The sequence below is a fragment of the Heterocephalus glaber genome, unplaced genomic scaffold (genome assembly GCF_053883595.1).
Source record: "Heterocephalus glaber isolate CG9 unplaced genomic scaffold, H.glaber_assembly_v1.0 deba00001564, whole genome shotgun sequence".
In the NCBI taxonomy this organism is placed as follows: Eukaryota; Metazoa; Chordata; class Mammalia; order Rodentia; family Bathyergidae; genus Heterocephalus; species Heterocephalus glaber.
This window is the reverse complement of record NW_028258351.1, coordinates 19,344,580-19,362,511: the sequence shown is the minus strand read 5'-3', so window position 1 is coordinate 19,362,511 and position 17,932 is coordinate 19,344,580. Positions and strand designations below refer to the sequence as shown.

General features: G+C 45.5%; 1 protein-coding gene across 17 annotated transcripts in view; it reads right to left on the bottom strand.

The window, feature by feature from the left end:
* Dnah2 (dynein axonemal heavy chain 2) overlaps nt 1-12,303 on the bottom strand; it is a 102,055-nt gene extending 89,752 nt beyond the window's left edge. For 13 of the 17 annotated variants that reach the window (XR_002386988.2, XM_021238369.2, XM_021238374.2 and 10 more), the window contains exons 1-4: nt 12,156-12,303; nt 10,244-10,423; nt 5,684-5,745; nt 3,096-3,266 (exon numbers count right to left, since the gene is read on the bottom strand). Coding sequence is in view for 15 of the 17 variants with exons in the window: in XM_021238369.2 (XP_021094028.2) it covers nt 3,096-3,266; nt 5,684-5,745; nt 10,244-10,409 (399 nt within the window). In the remaining 2 variants the exon portion in view is untranslated. Of the gene's footprint in view, nt 1-3,095; nt 3,267-5,683; nt 5,746-9,100; nt 9,198-10,243; nt 10,424-12,155 lie in introns of those variants that run through there. The other 4 variants (XM_087191752.1, XM_087191754.1, XM_021238372.2 and 1 more) reach the window with 3 other exon arrangements.
* Between the last annotated feature and the right edge of the window lie 5,629 nt (nt 12,304-17,932).

Below are 17,932 nucleotides of genomic sequence, written 5' to 3'. Positions count from 1 at the left end.
CCATTGGTCACCATTTATTTTTTTATCATCCATTTAAAAAATTTACTAGATATGATTATGCATCTTTCTTTCCTTTCTTTGTTTACTCCAGAGGCTACATGTGGCTTTTTTTGTTGTGTTTTTTGCTGGTATTCCCTTTTGCTTGCTTATCAGGTGTTTAAGAGTAATTGGGGGAATGTGCTGCAGGAGGAACCCAGGGCCTGTTCAGGCTAGGCAAGTGCTCTACCACTAAGCTACGACAACCCTGAAGACAATTTTTTTTTTTTTTTAGTAATACAGATTGAACCCAGGAACACTCTACCACTGAGTTAAATCCCTAGCCCTTTTCATTTATTTTATTTTGATACAGGGTGTGGCTCAGTTGCCCAGGCTGGCCTCAATCTTGCCATCCTCTTGTCTCAACTGCCTAAGTAGTTAGGATTACAGGCATGAACCTGTATAGCACACATAGCAAAGGGGATAATAATTTTTAAAGGAGGCCTCATATAGCCATTTTAATTAGGGGAATGAAATTAAGTCTATAACCTATTTAGAATGTATTTCAGAGGGCTGGGGATTTGATTCAGTGAAAGAGCACATGCATGAGGCCCTGGGTTCAATCCCCAACACCTTAAAAAAAGAAAAAAATAGAATGTATTTCAGAAGGCTAAATAGATTCTTTTTAATTGAAGAACTTCATTGCCATATGTTTCCCAGTTCTATTCACTAACTAATCCCGTCCTTCCCCCTAGACTTTAAAATCCCATTTTTATAGAAAACGCTTACATATCTGTTTCCGTTCTTTCTATTTTCTGTTTCTTATGTTTCTGTACAGTGGCTAATAAGGTCTATTTTTATACTTTCTATATTTCTGTACTGTTGTTTACAATGTATATTCCTAATAGAACTCTATTTTAATCACTACCGTTTAATAAAAGATTTTTATACTAATAGGTCTCCATTGTTTTCTTTGTTCTTTATTATCTTTGCTATTTTCACGTATTTTTCTGGATATATTTTAAAATGTTTTACCCAAGGAATTTAAGGGCTAGAATTTGGGCACTATGATTAAAGTTGCATGAAAATAATAGATTTTTCCAGGCATGATGATGCATGCCTATAATCCCAGCACTTGAGAGTCTGAAGCAGGAAGATTTCAGGTCTGAACTCAAGCTGGGCAATGAAACAACTTAGTGAGATCCTATTTCAAAACTTTAAAAAAAGGACTAGCAGCTGGGAATTTAGCTCAGTGGTTCCGCTGCCTGCCTCAAAAGCACAAGGTCCCGAGTTCAATCCCTGGTACCAAAAAAAGAAGGACTATCAATGTAGCTCAATGCAAAGGCCCTGAGTTCAATTCCGAGTACCCCACACACACACTAGAAAAAAAATTGCTCTTAGCATGGTGACACATGTCTGTGGTTCCAGCTACTTAGGAGTCTGAGGTGGGAGCATCACTCGAGCCCAGAGTTCAAGGCCAGCTTGAGCAACATAGCAAAGCCTCATCTCAAAACAAAAGCAAAAAAACAGATATATTTTTTAGACAAAATATATTCATACTATTAAGATTCCCATTCAGAAACAGGACATGGCTCACCATTTATTCAAGTCTTTTATAGCCTGCAACAAAGTTGTTTTCTTTCACATAAATCCTACTCTATATTAAATTTTTATATTCAAATAAAAATATTTTAGCAAACTTTGTTTCTTTTGCAAATGAATTTATTTTTTTCATCATATTTTTGTGGCTGATCACTGCCAATACATAGGAAAAACCTATGTCCTGTTTTGCCTTTGTTTAATATAGATTGCTTTACAAATGGTGTCCACAGGGCCATGCTAACCTTCATTTTATTTTAATTTTCATATGTGTGCTGCCAATAGGAGCAAAGCAGGAGCCTCTTTCTTTTCCAACATTTTATTTAAAATTTTTCAGGAATATAGAATAGTTAAAGGAATTTTACAATAATGACCTGTATACCCAACATCCAGATTCTACCACATTTTACTATATGTCTTTCTCTTACTGTCTCACTGCCATAAGTTTACCCTTCTCTAATGTATCCTCCACATTGTTGAAAGAGTTATCGATCTAAACCAAGAAAGACTTCAATAGCTCTGTCTGGGATACAGGCCAAATTCTTTAGTATAATGCACAAGGCCCTTCACAAGCTGTCCCTATCCCCCTTCTCAGCATCATTTCACATTACTCTTTTCTTTGTATATAGTGTTCTCTACTGAAAAGCCTTTACCTGGTCTTCATGAAATCCTATGTCCCAATTTCATCCTCTGTTCAAACATCACCTACACCATCAATCTGTCCCCAAATTCCACATGGCTCTAAGAGCTGCTCCCCAAAAGCTCCTATAAAGTTTTGTGCATCTATCAAAATATATTGTAGGACGGGGGATTTAGCTCAGTGCTCCCGCCGCCTGCCTCACAAGTGTAAGGTCCCAAGTTCGATCTCTGGTACCAAAAAAACCCAAAAAACAAAATATATTGTAGACATGAGGGTATAGATCAGTGGTAGAACACATGGGTAGCATTCATAGGGTCCTGAGTTTCATCCCCAATATCAATAAATAATTAATATATATTTTAAATAAATAATTTAATTAAAATTAAATATGGTTAAATATATGATTTTATTTATATATTTAATATTATTAAGAGATTTATAGTAAATATTTGTCTATATTACATCTTCCACACCAGACCATGCAAGCATAAAAAACAAAACAATGAAGCTATGCATGGAACCACATGCCTGTAATCCCAACTCTTGGGAGGCTGAGGCAGGAAGATTTCGAATTTGAGTGCAGCCTGGGCCACAATGCAAGACCCTGTCTCAAGAAGAAAAGCAAAATGGCCAGGGATTTAGCTCAGTGGTTCTGCCGCCTTCCTCAAAAGCGCAAGGTCTGGAGTTCAATCCCCAGTACCAAAAAAAAAGAAAAGAAAGAAAAGCAAGATGCTACCTCATTCTTCTTTGTACCCTGCATCCAGGTAGGGTGCTTGATCCCCAATGGAGCCTTGAGCAGAGAAGATAACAATGCTGTGGCTCCACAGAACCTTCAATTCCCCAAAAGACCACCTCCAAACTGGACAAGCAGAGTACGCACCTGTATAGGCATGCCCAGTTCCAGCTTCAGCCCAAAACAGGGGTCAATAAAGATGGTGATGATGGGTTCCAGGGAGTCCTGGGTGAAGCGTTTCAGAATGGCATCATGCTCCTCTGTCCACACAGCGTCTGCCAGGCCTGTCAGCACAGCTCGGGAAAGGAAAAGGGGCTTCTGCAAAATGAGAGCAAAGACAGGCAGAGCAGTCAGAGCTATTAAGATGTGCCATCCTCTGCTCCAGTCACATGCCAAGACATGGGACATGAGAGGAGAAGCAAGACAGGTTCAGAATGCAGAAGAGAAAGCTGAGGATGACTGAATGATAGGTTTCAAACTTTTGAAGAAATAAGACAATAGATTCTCCTGCCTCTAAGAGTGAAAACAGAATGTGTTATAGAGGAAAACCATGGGCCATTATCTTCCCAAGATATTTCCTTTATGCCTGTAGTTGTAAAAAAGTATTCTCAAGCAACCCTCAACCTAAGGTAAAAGTGAGCTAATGAAGCATGTAGGATATTAGCCTGGATCAAGCAATTAGGACCAAGGAGATGATGATCTGGAAAAGGGATAAAGTACAAGCAATTTCTTCATGAAGCAGCCCCTTCAGGATGCTGAAATAAGAATAAGATATTGGGTAAAAGCAATCAGCTAAGCAGTAAGGAAGTAGGAGATGGAGATCAAAGAACACTAAAGAACAAATTGATTAAATGAAAAATAAATTGTAACTGGTGACAAGGAAAAAAATCAATTCATAGAACCCTAGTAAATTAAGGAGACTGGAAGAGATGAAGATATAGCTCAGTGAATTTAGGATGTCACTCTGTCCTTCTCCCAGTGCTCCTGGAAAATGAAAAGGAATTGCTCTTAAAGCCTCCAGTCAAGAAAATTCAATAGGCAGTGATCTAAAATCTTTCCAATACAAGATACAGATGAACCAAGGAGAAAAACACCAAGACTCAACAAATAAATTGACCAATGGACATAAGTAGACACATCATGTCAGAGAAGAGAAAACTCAAATTTGAAAAAATGTTGCTTCACTTGAAATCAAAGAACACAAATAAAAATAACAAACATCATTTAATCTTTAAAAGTGCCTCATTAAAAATACTTCTCATAGGGCTGGGGATTTAGTTCAGTTGTTCCCCCACCTGCCTCGCAGGCACAAGGTCCCGAGTTCAATCCCCAGTACCAAAAAAAAAAAATCACCATATTTTTTAAATCCTTGCTAAATTGATAACCCCTGGACTAGAAAGGGTTTATTGCTAGTATGAGATATAATCTGTTTTAAAAATAATTTAGCAGTATATATCAAAAACATTAGAAATGTTCTTTACTCTTTGATTTGGTAACTCCATGTATGGAATCTATCTTCAAGAAATATTACTTGGAAAGTGTTACTTTTAGCCTGCCATGTGCCTATAATCTAAGCTACTTGACAGTTGAGGCAAGAGTACCACAAGTTCTAGGCCAGCCTGGGCTACTTAACAAGACCCTGTCTCAAAATTAAAAAATAAAAACTGTTGGAGATGTAGCTCAATGGTAGAGAGCTTACCTAGCACACACAAGGCCCTGAGTTTAATCCCGCATCCCCCCGAAAAATGCTGTAATATATGATACAGTAAGGATTATATAAAAAACTTACAAGTCTGTGCACAGAAAGAAGAGACATATAGCAAGGTATTCACATTAGATATGACTGGAAAGTCATGCTGTAAAGTTTTATTTTCTCTTTCTCTGTATTGCTTTTCTGTCCTTCCCAATTGCTTTTTCCCACATTACTGGAGATTGAACCCAGGGCCTTCACACTGAGCTACAACCCCAGACCCCTTTTTTTATTTTTTTAATTTTGAGATAAGATCTCACTAAGTCACTAAGTTGCTCAGTGTGATCTTTTTGCCCTGGCCTCTCAGAGTGCTGGGATTAGAGGTATGAACCACCATGCCCAGCTCCAATTTTTTGTTGTTGTTGTTGTTACCGGGGATTGAATTTAGGACCTTGCACTTGTGAGGCAGGTGGTGGAACCACTGAGCTAAATCTCCAGCCCTCCAATTTTTTTTAATGGGATGTTATTACTTTTCTCTCCCCTTTTCAAGAAATGTCAACGTCATCACCCTATTCTTCCCACATACATAACTATGGGCATGGCTAGGCTCTGCCGCAACTTGGAAGTAAGGATATAGGATTTACTTAGTGCCAATTTCTCAAGATGATTGAGGCAGCTTCTGGAAATTCTTCAGTCAAAGGAGAAAAGTGAAGGAGAGGAGGAAAAAGAATGGCTTAGAAATTAGTATCCAACTGCCCATCTTGCCAACTTGTCAAAGTCCACCCTTAAGATCAGGGTTGAGCCAAGGTAAGGAGACCAGAGAGCAGCCCAGAGGCCAGTTCCTCACTGAGGCCCTGTCCTGCAGGAGGGAGCTTGGATCACCTGATCCTTTACTCATGAACTGGATTTGGGCTGAACAGGCTACTGGTGGAGAATAAGCAGGAGGCAGCAACAGATGAGAGCCTTCCTTATACACCTTTCCTGACTGATCCTTTGATTCACCCATTGAGAAGGAATATTAACTTCAGGGAAGGCCCCAGCCTACCACATCCACCTCAAGCTCCTCCACTTCTTCTTCAGGTACTTCAGGTTCCACCACTATTAGCTCTGGAAAGAAGAAAGATACAAAAATGAAGACTGCTTAGAAAGTTAAACACTGTCACCATATTGTCCAGCAATTCTACTTTTAGGTATGAATCCAACAGACTCAAAAGCAGGACCCAAGCTGGACAAAATGCACTTTATACACACAGTGGAGTATTATTCATCATAAAAGGAATAAAGATTTGATACATGCTACAACATGAATGAACCTTGAATGCATTATGTTAAGTCAATAGAAGTGAGTCACATAAGACCACAATATTGTATGACTCCATTTATATGAAATGTCTGGCACAGACAAATCCACAAAGACAGAAAGTAGATCAGTGGCTCCCAAGAGCTGGAGGGAAGCTGCTAAAAACAAGGCTCTGGGCTAGGGGTGTAACTCAGTGGAAAAGCATTTTCCTAGCATATGCAAAGTCCTGGGTTCAATCATCATCATGACAAAAATAAATAAATAAATTTTTAAAAATAAAAGCAGGGCTGGAGATTTAGCTCAGTGGCACCACGCCTGCCTGGCAAGCAGAAGGTCCTAAATTCAATCCCCGGGACCCCCCCAACTCTCCCCCGCAAAAAAAGAAAAAGAAAAGCAAGGCTCTGATACAATTAAAAAGTAAATCGAGGGGCCGGGGATTTACCTCAGTGGTTTCCTTGCCTGCTGCACAAGCCCAAGGACCCGAGTTCAATCCCCAGTACAAAAAAAAAAAGTAAAGCGAAAGGAGTCATCTAGTGACAATCTTTCAACATGTTTGAAATGTCTTTCTTTTGGGGGAGATGAAAATGTTCTAAAATTAGATAGTAGTGATAGTTGCATACTTTTGTGAATATATAAAAAACCAGTGAACTATACTCCTTAAAAGGGTGAATTTATTTTATTTTATTTTTCTTGGTACTGGGGATCGGAACTCCGCTCCTTGCGCTTGCAGGGCAGATGGCAGAACCACTGAGCTAAATCCCAGGCCCCAAAAGGGCAAATTTTTAATAAGATAATCACAGGTATCTAGTAATCTAATTTAAAAACCTCAATGAGGCGACAGGTGGGAGTACTAAGGCAGTTAATACTGACATTATTCCAGGGACTCGGCTTGTGGCCTCCATTCTTCCCCAACCCCCTTCACACATGGAGAAGTTGAGGCCCATATGCCTTCTCCTGTCCCCCAGGCTGATGGGCACTCAATTTTGCCATGCCTGTTCTGGAGTCCCACAAATACAGGAGGCTGATTCTCTGCCTCCCTAACTAGAGATTAGGGTAAAAGTGGTAGGTTTCCCATGGTGTGGAGGAGTCCAAAAGAAGAAAGGAACAAATGAAATAGAACTGAAAGATCCTGGGGAGCAGGACACCCTGATTTCCAGAAAGGAACACTAAGAAAAAAAAAAAATGAAGCTACAGACTGAAGAAGGAAGTGGTGAAAAGAGGGAATAAGAAAAGATTCCAGGAATGTGGTGGTGAGTGGGATGAGCCAGCTCCCTTGGGAAAACTGCTGGCATTCCAGATTTCAGCCAGGAACTAGGCTAAGAGAAGGAGTGATAGTATAGTATAACTCAGTGGTAGTACACCCACGTAGTATGCATAAGGCCCTGGGCTCAATTCTAGTACCACAAAATCAAATAAAATAAGAGCCAGGCATAGTGGTGCATGCCGACAACCCCAGCGCTCTGGGAGGTTAAGACTGGAGGATCACAAGTTCAAGCCCAGCCTGGACAACTTAATGATGTAACAAGACTGTCTCAAAATATTTTAAAGGGTAGGGGATACAGCTCAATGTGAAGACTCTGGGTTCAATCCCCAATACTAAATAAATACATTTCAGTCCTGAGGATGATAAACTCCAATGCAGGACAGCAGTGACCTCTGAAGAAGGACAGGAGGGCCTGGAGAAGGCAACCCAAGAGATTTACTGATTACTTTCAAGATTTGGGGTGTTATTCTATATATTTTCTGTTCTGCCTGAAATACAGGCATACAACCCCTTCTCCAAGACCCTTGGTGTTGAACCTACTTCAGAATTTAGAATTGTAGCTGGGGATTTAGCTCAGTGGCGCCGCACCTGCCTTGCATACACAAGGGCCTGAGTTCGATCCCTAGTACCACCAAAAAAAAAAAAAAAAATTTAGAATTGTAAGGGACTCAGGATGTAGGTCAGTGGTGGTAGAGAGCATGCCTAGCCTGACTAAGTCCTTGGGTTCAATCCCCAGCACCACAAAAAGAAAAATAAAGAAAAGAGGGCCGGGGATTTAACTCAGTGGCACTGTACCTGCCTGGCAAGTGCAAGGTCCAGAGTTCAATTCCCAGTACCAAAAAAAGAAAAGAAAAGAAAAGAACTTAGGATTGTAATATAATAGATAATGTATGGTACACAATCCCTACCGCCACCATGGCCAGCTCTAGAACAATATAGTTTTGTGGGGTTTTTTGGTGTCAGGGACTGAACTCAGGACCTTGTGCTTTCGAGGCAAGCAATGGAACCACTGAGCTAAATCCCCAGCCCCATCTAGAACATTATTTAACAATCAAACGTTTACTATAATAAATATTTCTAAAACATAAGAATATGTATATTAAAACATATGAATATGTATATTAAGTGGCTTTAACAAACCATAAATACTTTCACATCAGTTTAGGTTAGGTTTTACCACCAAATAAACTTAGATGCCAAACTTTTGCAGCAAGTGGGGGGACAGGGTCAGTTGTTAGAGCTTTTGAAAATTACAGGAAAGGGATTACGATCCTTGGATAGGAGGGGTTTTTTTTTGAGACAGGGTCTCAAATTCAGGTTGGCCTTGAACTCACTACATAGCCCAGGCTGACTTTGAACTCATGGTGATCCTCCTGCCTCAGTCTCTCAAATGTTGAGATAGGCATGTGCCACCACACCTGGCTAGGATTCTTCTTGTAGTGGAAACTAAAGAGTATGTAAGGAAGTATACGATATAGATATGGATCTCAAAAGGCTGTCAGGACTAGGGATGTAGCTCTGGGGCAAAGTGTATATTTTTAGCATGCAAGAGGCCCTGGGTTCCATCCTCAGCACCATAAAAAAAGAAATAAAAAAGGTTGTCTGTTCTAAAATCCACAGTCTTTTACCAAGAAGGGCTTTAGGCCCGCTGTGTCGCTAATAGATAGGCCTCAGCCCCTCCCCAATTCCTTTACAGGGATTAGTTTCAGGGCTGCCTGGGAGGCCCATGTCCTCTCTGAACCTCCACCTGGGCAACCGGGCAGCTATAACAACAAGAAGGCTGAGAGTTGGCAGAGGCAGAGATTTGGGGGCCTGGAGGACAAAGCATTCATTTCAAAGGTCCTCTCCTTTGATCCCCAGAGGATTCTCCAAACCAAACTGAACCAAACCAAACTTACCTACCTTCTCTCCCACTTCCCCCTACTCCTCCTGGAATGCAGCTTCTAGGGCCCAGTCTCAGTTTAAACTGGTTTCAGCCAAGCACTTGAAAATTGAGAAAAAGTGCTGCCCGTTTCAAAAATCATGGATCAAAGGGCAGGTTCCTATGTCCCTGGGCCTTTCTTTCTCCCACACCCTCACTTAAGATCTTAACTATCACTATTAAGGGGAGATTCTGGCTGGGGATGTAGTTCACTGATGGAGTGTTTGCCTGGCATGTTACTGGGTTGAGTCCCCAGTATTTTAAAAAAAGTTGGGGGTGGGGGTCTATTTCTCTCCATCTTTACAGGCCATGAGCAGTGTCCTCGAGGTGCCCCAGATACAAAGCAAGGTCTGCATTTATCTTACAGTCCTCTCCACACTGACCAGTGCTCTAAGGGAAAACCCACTGACAGCAACAGCTTCCAAAAACCTTCCAAACCTACTGGCTCCTGGATCAAAGCCACAAAAGGCAGCCTCTTTAAACTCTTTGCTCCCTCCATCTAGACTTCTTTTCCTGTCACCCTGAACCTGAACCTCCCCAGTCTACCAAGTCCCTGCCAAAATGAGGGCAGAGATACAGGAGCCTTCAACAGATGGTAGAAAGCATCAGCCGGGCTTAGGATTCAAAGGGTGGCAAAGCAGCCTGGGTCTCCATGGTGATGGGCTTAATGGGAGAAAAACATTATTTGTTTTGCCACCCAGGGTGAAAATGGGAAAAAGGAAGAGATCAAACTCTCTGTGGTGGGGTGGGAGCAACCAGGAACACTTGAAATAAGGAGGAAGAGACTAGAAAAAGATTGGCTGGTGAACTCCTGCTGCAGTGGTGGGAAATTTTAAGACAGAAAGAACAAGTATGAGGCTGGCCAGGAGGAAGACAGACAAAAAAGGGATCCAACAGCAAAGCTGAGGTTCTGTTGAGCCCTCACAGCGGGGCGGGGTGGGGGGGGGGTGTCCGTCACGGTCATGTAGCCCCTGCTTCTTGTCCAGAAGTAAGAGAATCTGCTCCCTAGGCCCAAGACCCTCCTGGAATACAAACATTTTGTCCCCAAGCCCCTCAAATTTACCATTTCTACCTACCCTCCATTTCTAAGCACCCCCTCCCTGCCCCAGCAAATACCCACCATTCTCCTCCTTGGGCAGCTGGGGCTCAGACTCAGTCTCAGTGGCAGACAGGGTGCTCTCAGTAGCCTGTGTGTCCAGGGCGGGCCGAGCAACTTGCACCTCCCTGGGTGTCTGGGCGCCTACCCGGCTAGTCGCTTTCCACTTTTTCTCAGATTTGCTCGACATTGTGCAGGTGAAACCTGCAGGTACATAGATATTGGGAGTCCACCATCAGACTTCACCCCCAACCCAGCCTCCTGATAACACTTCCTAGCCTCTCACTACTGTCCCTTTTGAATTCACAAATTGAGTGAGACTCCAATATGATCATTTTTTTCTGGGGCCACTAATAACCTGCTCTCCATAAGGGGTCTATACTCTCAATAGAGGCCTTTGGGGATGGGAGTATGGCTCAGTGGTCAAGCACTTCCTTGCATGTGGGAGACCCTAGGTTTCATCCCCAGCACTGCAAAAAAAAGAAAAAGGAAAAAGGGCCTTGGAGTCCTTGCTTCTTTTACTGGGATATCCCACTTTCTTCATAGCATTGAGTTAAAAATAAAAGTCTCTCAAAGCATTAGGACTAAATGGAGGTTAAAGATAGGACACCCCATTAATAAAGGTTTAGAAATCCCTAACTCAACCACAGTGTGGAGAATATAAGATAATCAGGAAAAGTTCTACCAAGCTGAGGTGTGGTTGCTCAAATCACTCTGCCCTACCAAGCCCTGGGTAAATGAGAGAAGGCCCATGAAGGGAAGATTGTCCCCATGTTCCTCACCCTTTGTCACTGTCTCAAGTCATTGGAACAAATCATGATAATTTTCCTATGTATCTTCTTTCCTCCCAGTTAAGTGGGAAAATGCTCCTCCTACCCACACTAAAATCTGCAACAGCCTTAAACAAAGAACAGTATCTGCCACGCGTGTCTCTTTAGTGTTGAATTGCTGAGAGGCAAGAACTCTGTTTTGTGTATACCGAGACAGTTTCTTAGCACAGTTGACTGAATTTATGCTAACTGATAAGGAAGATCAAGATCATTTGATTCCAAATGGCCTCAGAATAGACAGGAACAGGAAAGACAAAAGTCATTCAATAATAAATTTCACACTGCAATGGGGAAAAGGGGATGAGAGCCTGAGGAAGGCCAATGGTGCCTCTTAGAAAAGTAGGACGGCAGCAGGAAGTGGGCACTTCTGGCAGCTGTTCAGAATCCCAATGGCCACGTTGGACTTGCTGGGCATTCCCTCTTCATTCGGCTATAGCCTGACAGCCACCTGTGGCTTTCCTTCTTCATCTCCACAGGCTACCACAGGCATTGATCATAGGTTATGAATTTCAAACTTGAAGGATTTGTACTTTGCTCCAAGGAAAACGTTCTGTTAGGCCAACAAATCAATAAAACCAACTAGGCCAAAGCGGCTTCCTCTATCAGCCTCCAGGGAAGCATCAAGCTGTGTTCTGCCTCACACTGAAGCCTCCTAGTGTTCACCATGGGGCTTGGCCCAGGATCCCACACCGCAGGCCCCAGGAGGGTCAGTCCTACTAGCCTGGGACTCATTCTATTACTGGGAATACATAGGGGCCTCTCCTCAAAGTGATTACCAGTAGGCAAATTTCCCCTCACAGTCGCTTCCCCACATAACTGTCACAATTGGCCCCTCTTCTTCACAATCCCTGAATTGCCTCTTCTTGTTTCCCCACGCCTGTGCCTTTCCCTCTGCCCACAACTGCCCTTTCCCTTCTGCTACAACCGCTCCCTGTTCTCCCCTCCCCCCCACAACTGCCTCTTCTTTCCCCTCCCCCATCACCCCTTTCTCCCCGTCCCTCCACAGCTGCCTCTTCTCCCCCACTCAGCTGCCCCATCCAAGCCTCTCACTGCTGCCCCTTCTCCCCAGATTCCTTCCCTCCTTCCCTCTGCCCCAACACACACACCTCACAAGCCGACCCTCTCTTCCCTAGGCCGACCGATGGGCCACACCAGCCCGCTTGGCCATCTGGGGCCCGCGCCTGCACGCGTCGCCAAGGGAACCCCGGGCCGGGTGGGGTGAGTGGTGGATCTGAGGAGCCCGCCACCTTTGCGCAGGCGCCCTGAATCCCTGCTCCGTGGCCCCACCCGGCGCAGGTCTCCCCTGCGTGGACCTGGGGCAAGAGGGCTGGGGGCCTAGGGGAAAGCAACTAAATCTGGCGGGCGGGGGGGGGGGGGGGCGCGAGTGTGAAGACCAAGCAGGCAAGGTTGGGGCTAGAAACAATGCACCACAGTTCCGCAAGATATTGAAAAGGCAGAGGAACCCAAACGCTGGACCCTGTTCCCAGGTGTGTGGGCTCCAGCCCGAACGGGTCCAGCAGATGGCGCCCCGGGGTCCCGCCTTTGAGGCTTGTTCGCCATCTAGAAGATGCTCCAGGATTTCCAGACACCCGTGGCTGCATCTGGGTCTGGGGGAAAAACTGGGGCTGGAGCACCCCTGCCCTCCTGCTCTCTCCCCTATCTGAGTCCGGACTGGGGTCTGGGGGGGCGGGGGGGGGGGCGGTGCAGTGCGAGAAAAAGGAGGGAACACTGGAACTGGAGTTTTTGGAATCCGAGGATCGGCTTTGGAAAAGCATGGGGGGGTGGGGGGCGGGGGGGGGGTTACTGGGAGGCGGAGACTCCCTGGGGAAGGTGACCCTGCCAGGGAGGGGCTTTGCTCTCCATAGGAACAAAGGCTGAGTCCGGGGGAAGCGAATGGAGAGGGGTGTAGAGGAGGGGCAGACCTCAGTGGGTGCTAGGGGGCGCTGCAGACCGGGGTCACTGGATGGCGCCTAGAAGGCTGAGCTCTACACAGTGAGAAGCTTTGGGGAGATGTGGGAAACGGAGAAAGCAGCATCAAGGGGATGGGGAGGTGCCCTCCCCGCTTCCATCAATAGTGCCTAATTAAGACAAAGCCAGCAGTGAGCCCACTGATTACATTTCCATGAGGAGCTAAATTGATGACATTTTCTTTGCTGGATGAGGAGAGAAGCTGGCACCTCTGTTTCCCCTTTTTCTGGTTGGTGTTCACACCTGACAGGTCTTATTATACCAATCTGGCACTGGCAGAGTGGCAGTCCCTGGCATTCCTGAAGGCCAAGTGGATTGATCTGCACCCCAACCCAACCCTGACCTCACCATCCCGCCTTCTTGACCTTTCTTGCCAGAACTGGCAGCCACTGTCTGCCGTTGCCCACCCCCAGCCACCACTTTTATCCTTAAGGTATGTTTCTGGACTCTGATTTGTGGGCTCTTGCCCAGCTCAGACTCCTGTTGCTGAGACCCTGCCACACCCCTAAACCAGCTGCACAGCTCTCTGCAGGGCTAAGATGGAACGTGTGGGTGATCCTCTCTAAGCCAGATGGCAGAAAGAAAGTGATTGGTCAGAACCTCCAAGGAAAAGTCCCACAGGAGTGAAAATCTGAAGGGAGGCATGGAGTGGGGAGCCTCAAGGGCTGGTTCACGAATCCCCCAGGGAAAGGAACTTTGCACAGACCCCATTTCTTTTCTGACTCCCCCCTCAACTGTGGCTGTGTCTAGGGATCCCAGCCCCCAACATTATGCTAAATAGGTAATCAAACATCTCGCTTTGCTAATTACTGCTCAATCCGATTAAACACTGCTGAAGCTCATCAACATAGGTGGATGTGGGGGAAGCAATGAAGGGGGGCAGCCACAGCTGTGATGGGGGTCTTGTCCCCAGGGGCTCTAGGGGACAGCTGAGAAACAACCAGGGTAGCAAGACTGAGCACATCCCAAAGGAAAGGGGCAGAACAGTTGCACCCTCAAGACCCTTAGCCTTGTGCATCCTCCCAGTCACAGGCTTCTCCCTCCTCCCAGAACCTCATCACCCTCAGAACCCAGGCATCAGGCCATTCCCACAGGTCCCCACACACACCCCTGTCCCAGATTTATTAAGTTCTGTTCTCTCACTGTCAATATTTGATTTCTCAGAGCCATCTCCACGGAGAGGGGAGGGGGGCTCTTCCCATCTTCCCCCCTACCTTGGACCTCTTTGGCCCACCCCCAGTCTCTTTGTGCCCCCAACCCTCTCTGAACTTACTGACTTAATGAAATGATATTAAAGTCTTAAGCAACTCCAAAAAGAATGGTTGTTATGGTGAAGGGAGTGGGCAGGACGCCTGGGTCCCTGAGGGGAGCAAAGGCTGAGGAGCGGGACAGTGAGCCAGAGGCTAAGATCTACAGAGGCCCCAGTCTTCAATAGAGAGCAGCAGATTTGGGGTGACTTGGGGTGCCAGACCTCTAGATGTTGGTGGGAAGTATGGCATGAGGGCTGGGGCCTAGGAGAAGATGGGAAGAGAGAGAACATGCAGGGTGTCAGGTCCAGAGTCTTCTGTCCAGAGCATCCATCAGGACAAAGAGGCCAGCTCAGGGGACAGGGACTCTGTGCCAGCAGCCTCCCTGCTGGCTGTGATCTGAGCCAGTCCCGTGAGAACCAAAGTGGATTCCTCTGCAGCCATGACTCATTCCTCTTCCCTCCTTCCCCAAGTAGCCCCCTACAGGTGATTTGTAGCTGATGCCCCCTTGATGGCAGGGGCCAGGATAGAGTCATTCCATGACATGAAGATCTGAGAGCTTCCAGAGAGGAGAACAGAGACCAAGGGATGGGAAGCCAAGCACCACCCCCACCCACCCCATCTCACTCCCCTGGGGACCCTGGCCCAGCCCCAGTCCCCTTGGGGTGGTGGGAATGCAAGGACATTTGGCTGGGGCTGATTGATGAGGGAGGAGGCAGCCACTGGGCACTGAGGCTGCTGTTTGCTGAGCACACAGATTCCTCCCCACTCACCAGCTGCCGCCCCCTGAGGCTGCTCAGTCCCCCACACCCCACCAGCCACTGGGTTTGGGGGGAGCTGGTGCCTGAGTTTCTGCTGGCAACAGGGGAAGAGGGAGAACCAGGAAACCAATGGCTTCAACTCCCTATGGTAATCAGGGGTACCTGGGCATGGACACCTCCGGACACCCTCCAAGGGTTCCACCTCCACATCATTCTTTCTACCCGCCTGTCATTGCCACTCATTCTGCATCCTTTTTCCTTCTTCTACCCAACTCTACAAGCCCATGCCAGCCAACCCCTCGCTTCCTACCCAATCCACGACACTTTTCTCAGGCTGCCTACGACCCCAAAACTCTCACCAGGAAGCCCCCGTGTCCGTGGGTTCCCGTGTAGCCTCTTAGGGAGCTCTACTTTTTTCCATTCTAACTGAAATTCCAGATGTGTTATAAGCCATTCCCTATTAGAAATTACTATTGCAACTCATCACTCCACTCCCCTTTCTTTCTTTCCTTCTCTCTCTCTCTCTCTCTCTTTCTTTCTTTCTTTTTTTTTGTACCAGGGATCGAACTCAGGTCCTTGCACTTGCAAAGCAGGAGGAGGAACTACTGAGCTAAATCCCCAACCCTCCACTCCCCTTTCTTTAACACCCTCCAGCACAAACCACACAGAGACTCCTCACATGAAATTCATATCCCTCAGCTGCTTCTGTTCAGAAGGATGACAAAGTTTGCATTCCCATCCATAGCTAAAGCCCTAGGTCAGACTTAATCCTATGCTATTGGGGTAGGGGGCAGCTCTGTGGTCCCCCTCGCCCTTTCCATCCTGTTATTTCCACCCTGCTTGACTGTTCTGTATTCTATGCTTTGGACTTTGTGTCTGTCTTAGCTCTCCAAAACTCAGAGCATCATCCTTGCCCTCCTAGAGCTTAAAGGAAAACACAAGAAATTCACAGACATACAAGAAACAAAGTTGAAAGCCAGGCGGGTGGTGCACACCTGTAATCTCAGCTACTCAACTGCTTAGGAAGCTGAGGCAGAAGGATCCAAGTTCAAGGCCAGCCTGGACAATATAGCAAGACCTTGTCTTAAAATAAAAACTAAGATAAGTGTGGTATTGCCTGCTTGTGAACCCAGCACTCTGGGAGACTAAGGCTGGAAGACTGCAAGTTCAACCCCAACATAGGCAACTTTGTGAGAGCCTGTCTCAAAAAATAAAAAGGGACTGGGGATGTAGCTCTGTGTGAAGGCCCTGGGTTCAATCCCCTGTACACAGAATAATTAATTAATTAATTAAAATAATAATTTAATAAGGGGACTGGGTTCAGGCGTGCTGATGCACATCTGTAATTCCAGCACTTGGGAGGCTAAGGCAGGAGGAGCACTATGAGTATAAGGCCAGCCTGGGCTACGTAGCGAGTTCGAGGCCAGCCTGAACTGCGTGGTGAGACACTGTCACAAAAACCAAAAAAATTAAAAATAAATAAGTAAACAGATGGATAGGGACTGGGGATGTAGCTCAATGCAAAGGTCCTTGGTTAAATCCCTAATACCCCCCAAAATTGTTTTAAATAAATAAATAAATAAAATATAACTGGCTGACATTGTAGCTCAGTGGTAGAGCATACAAGGATTAAGCCCCAGCATCATAAAAGAAGGAAGAAGATAAAGGAGAGAAGGAAGGCAGAGAGGGAGGGAAGGAGGGAAGAAGAGACCATCGAATGCAAAAAAAAAAAAAAAAGAAAGAAAAGAAAAGAAGGAGGAAATGAATGAGATCAACTTCCTAAATGAGTATCTTAGGCCCTAAGTGACTTGCTCCCCCACTGGCTGATGCTGGGGGAGAACAGGGCATGTGTGTATGGTCCAATGTCCTTGCTATTCCTGAACAGGACAAGATTTCACTTCTGTGCCTTTGCACTTGCTGTTCCTTCTGTCTGGCATGCCCTTCCCCATAGTGCCTGGCTTACTCCTCATTATTCCAGTTCCTAGTTATTTCAGAAGAATCTTCCTGACCTAATCTGAAGCATTTCCCTGTTACTCTCCATCTTGTTACCGTTTTCTTTTTGTTTGTTTGTTTGTTTTTTGGTACCGGGGATCGAACTTGGGTCCTTGTGCTTGCTCAGCAGGCGGCAAAACCACTGAGCTAAATCCCCAGCCCATTGTTTTCTTTATATTGCTTTTCACTACCTGAAATTATATTATCCTCTTCCCTGTCCAAATGTGGACTTCAGGGCTGAGGGTGTGGCTCAGTGGGAGGGCATTTGCTTGGCATGCATGAGCCCTGGGTTCTGTCCTCAGCACTGGAAAGTGAGGGATGTGGATTTTTTTTTTTTTTTCAGAGAAGGAAAAATTTATTGAGAGAAAGAAAGCTTCTGTCTAAGAGAGACAGAAGGGGCACTGGAAAGTGGGTTGCCCCTATTTTTTAAATTATAAATAAATACACCCAGAAAAATATGGACTTCATGAAAGCAGGGACTTTGTCTTATTCACCATGAATTCCCCATGAATTCCCAGCCATAGTACCTGGAACAAAGTAGACATGATGGCAAGTGACCAAGTGAGTGAACAAACAATTAATATCTTCCTGCTCCCATATTCTTTTTGTTGTAGTTGCTGCATAGGGGCCTGTCTGCTCTTGTACCCAGAAAAGCCAACAAGGTGGTTGTTCTGTGTTGTTCTGTGTGGAAGTCACTAGCATTTTCAAATAGCTTAAAGACACACAAGTCACTCCACACGTGAAAGGCTGTAGGGGATGTGTGAATGTCAGGTGGTTGATTGGCAGTCTGTAGATGCCAGGGCTCTGAGGGGGTGTGTCCCAGGGTGCTGTGTGGTATGTGCTGTTCCTCTTCCCAGCTGTTCATCTGTCCCTAGGTGTCTTCCTGTCTCTCAGCATGTTATGAGGTCTTGGCTG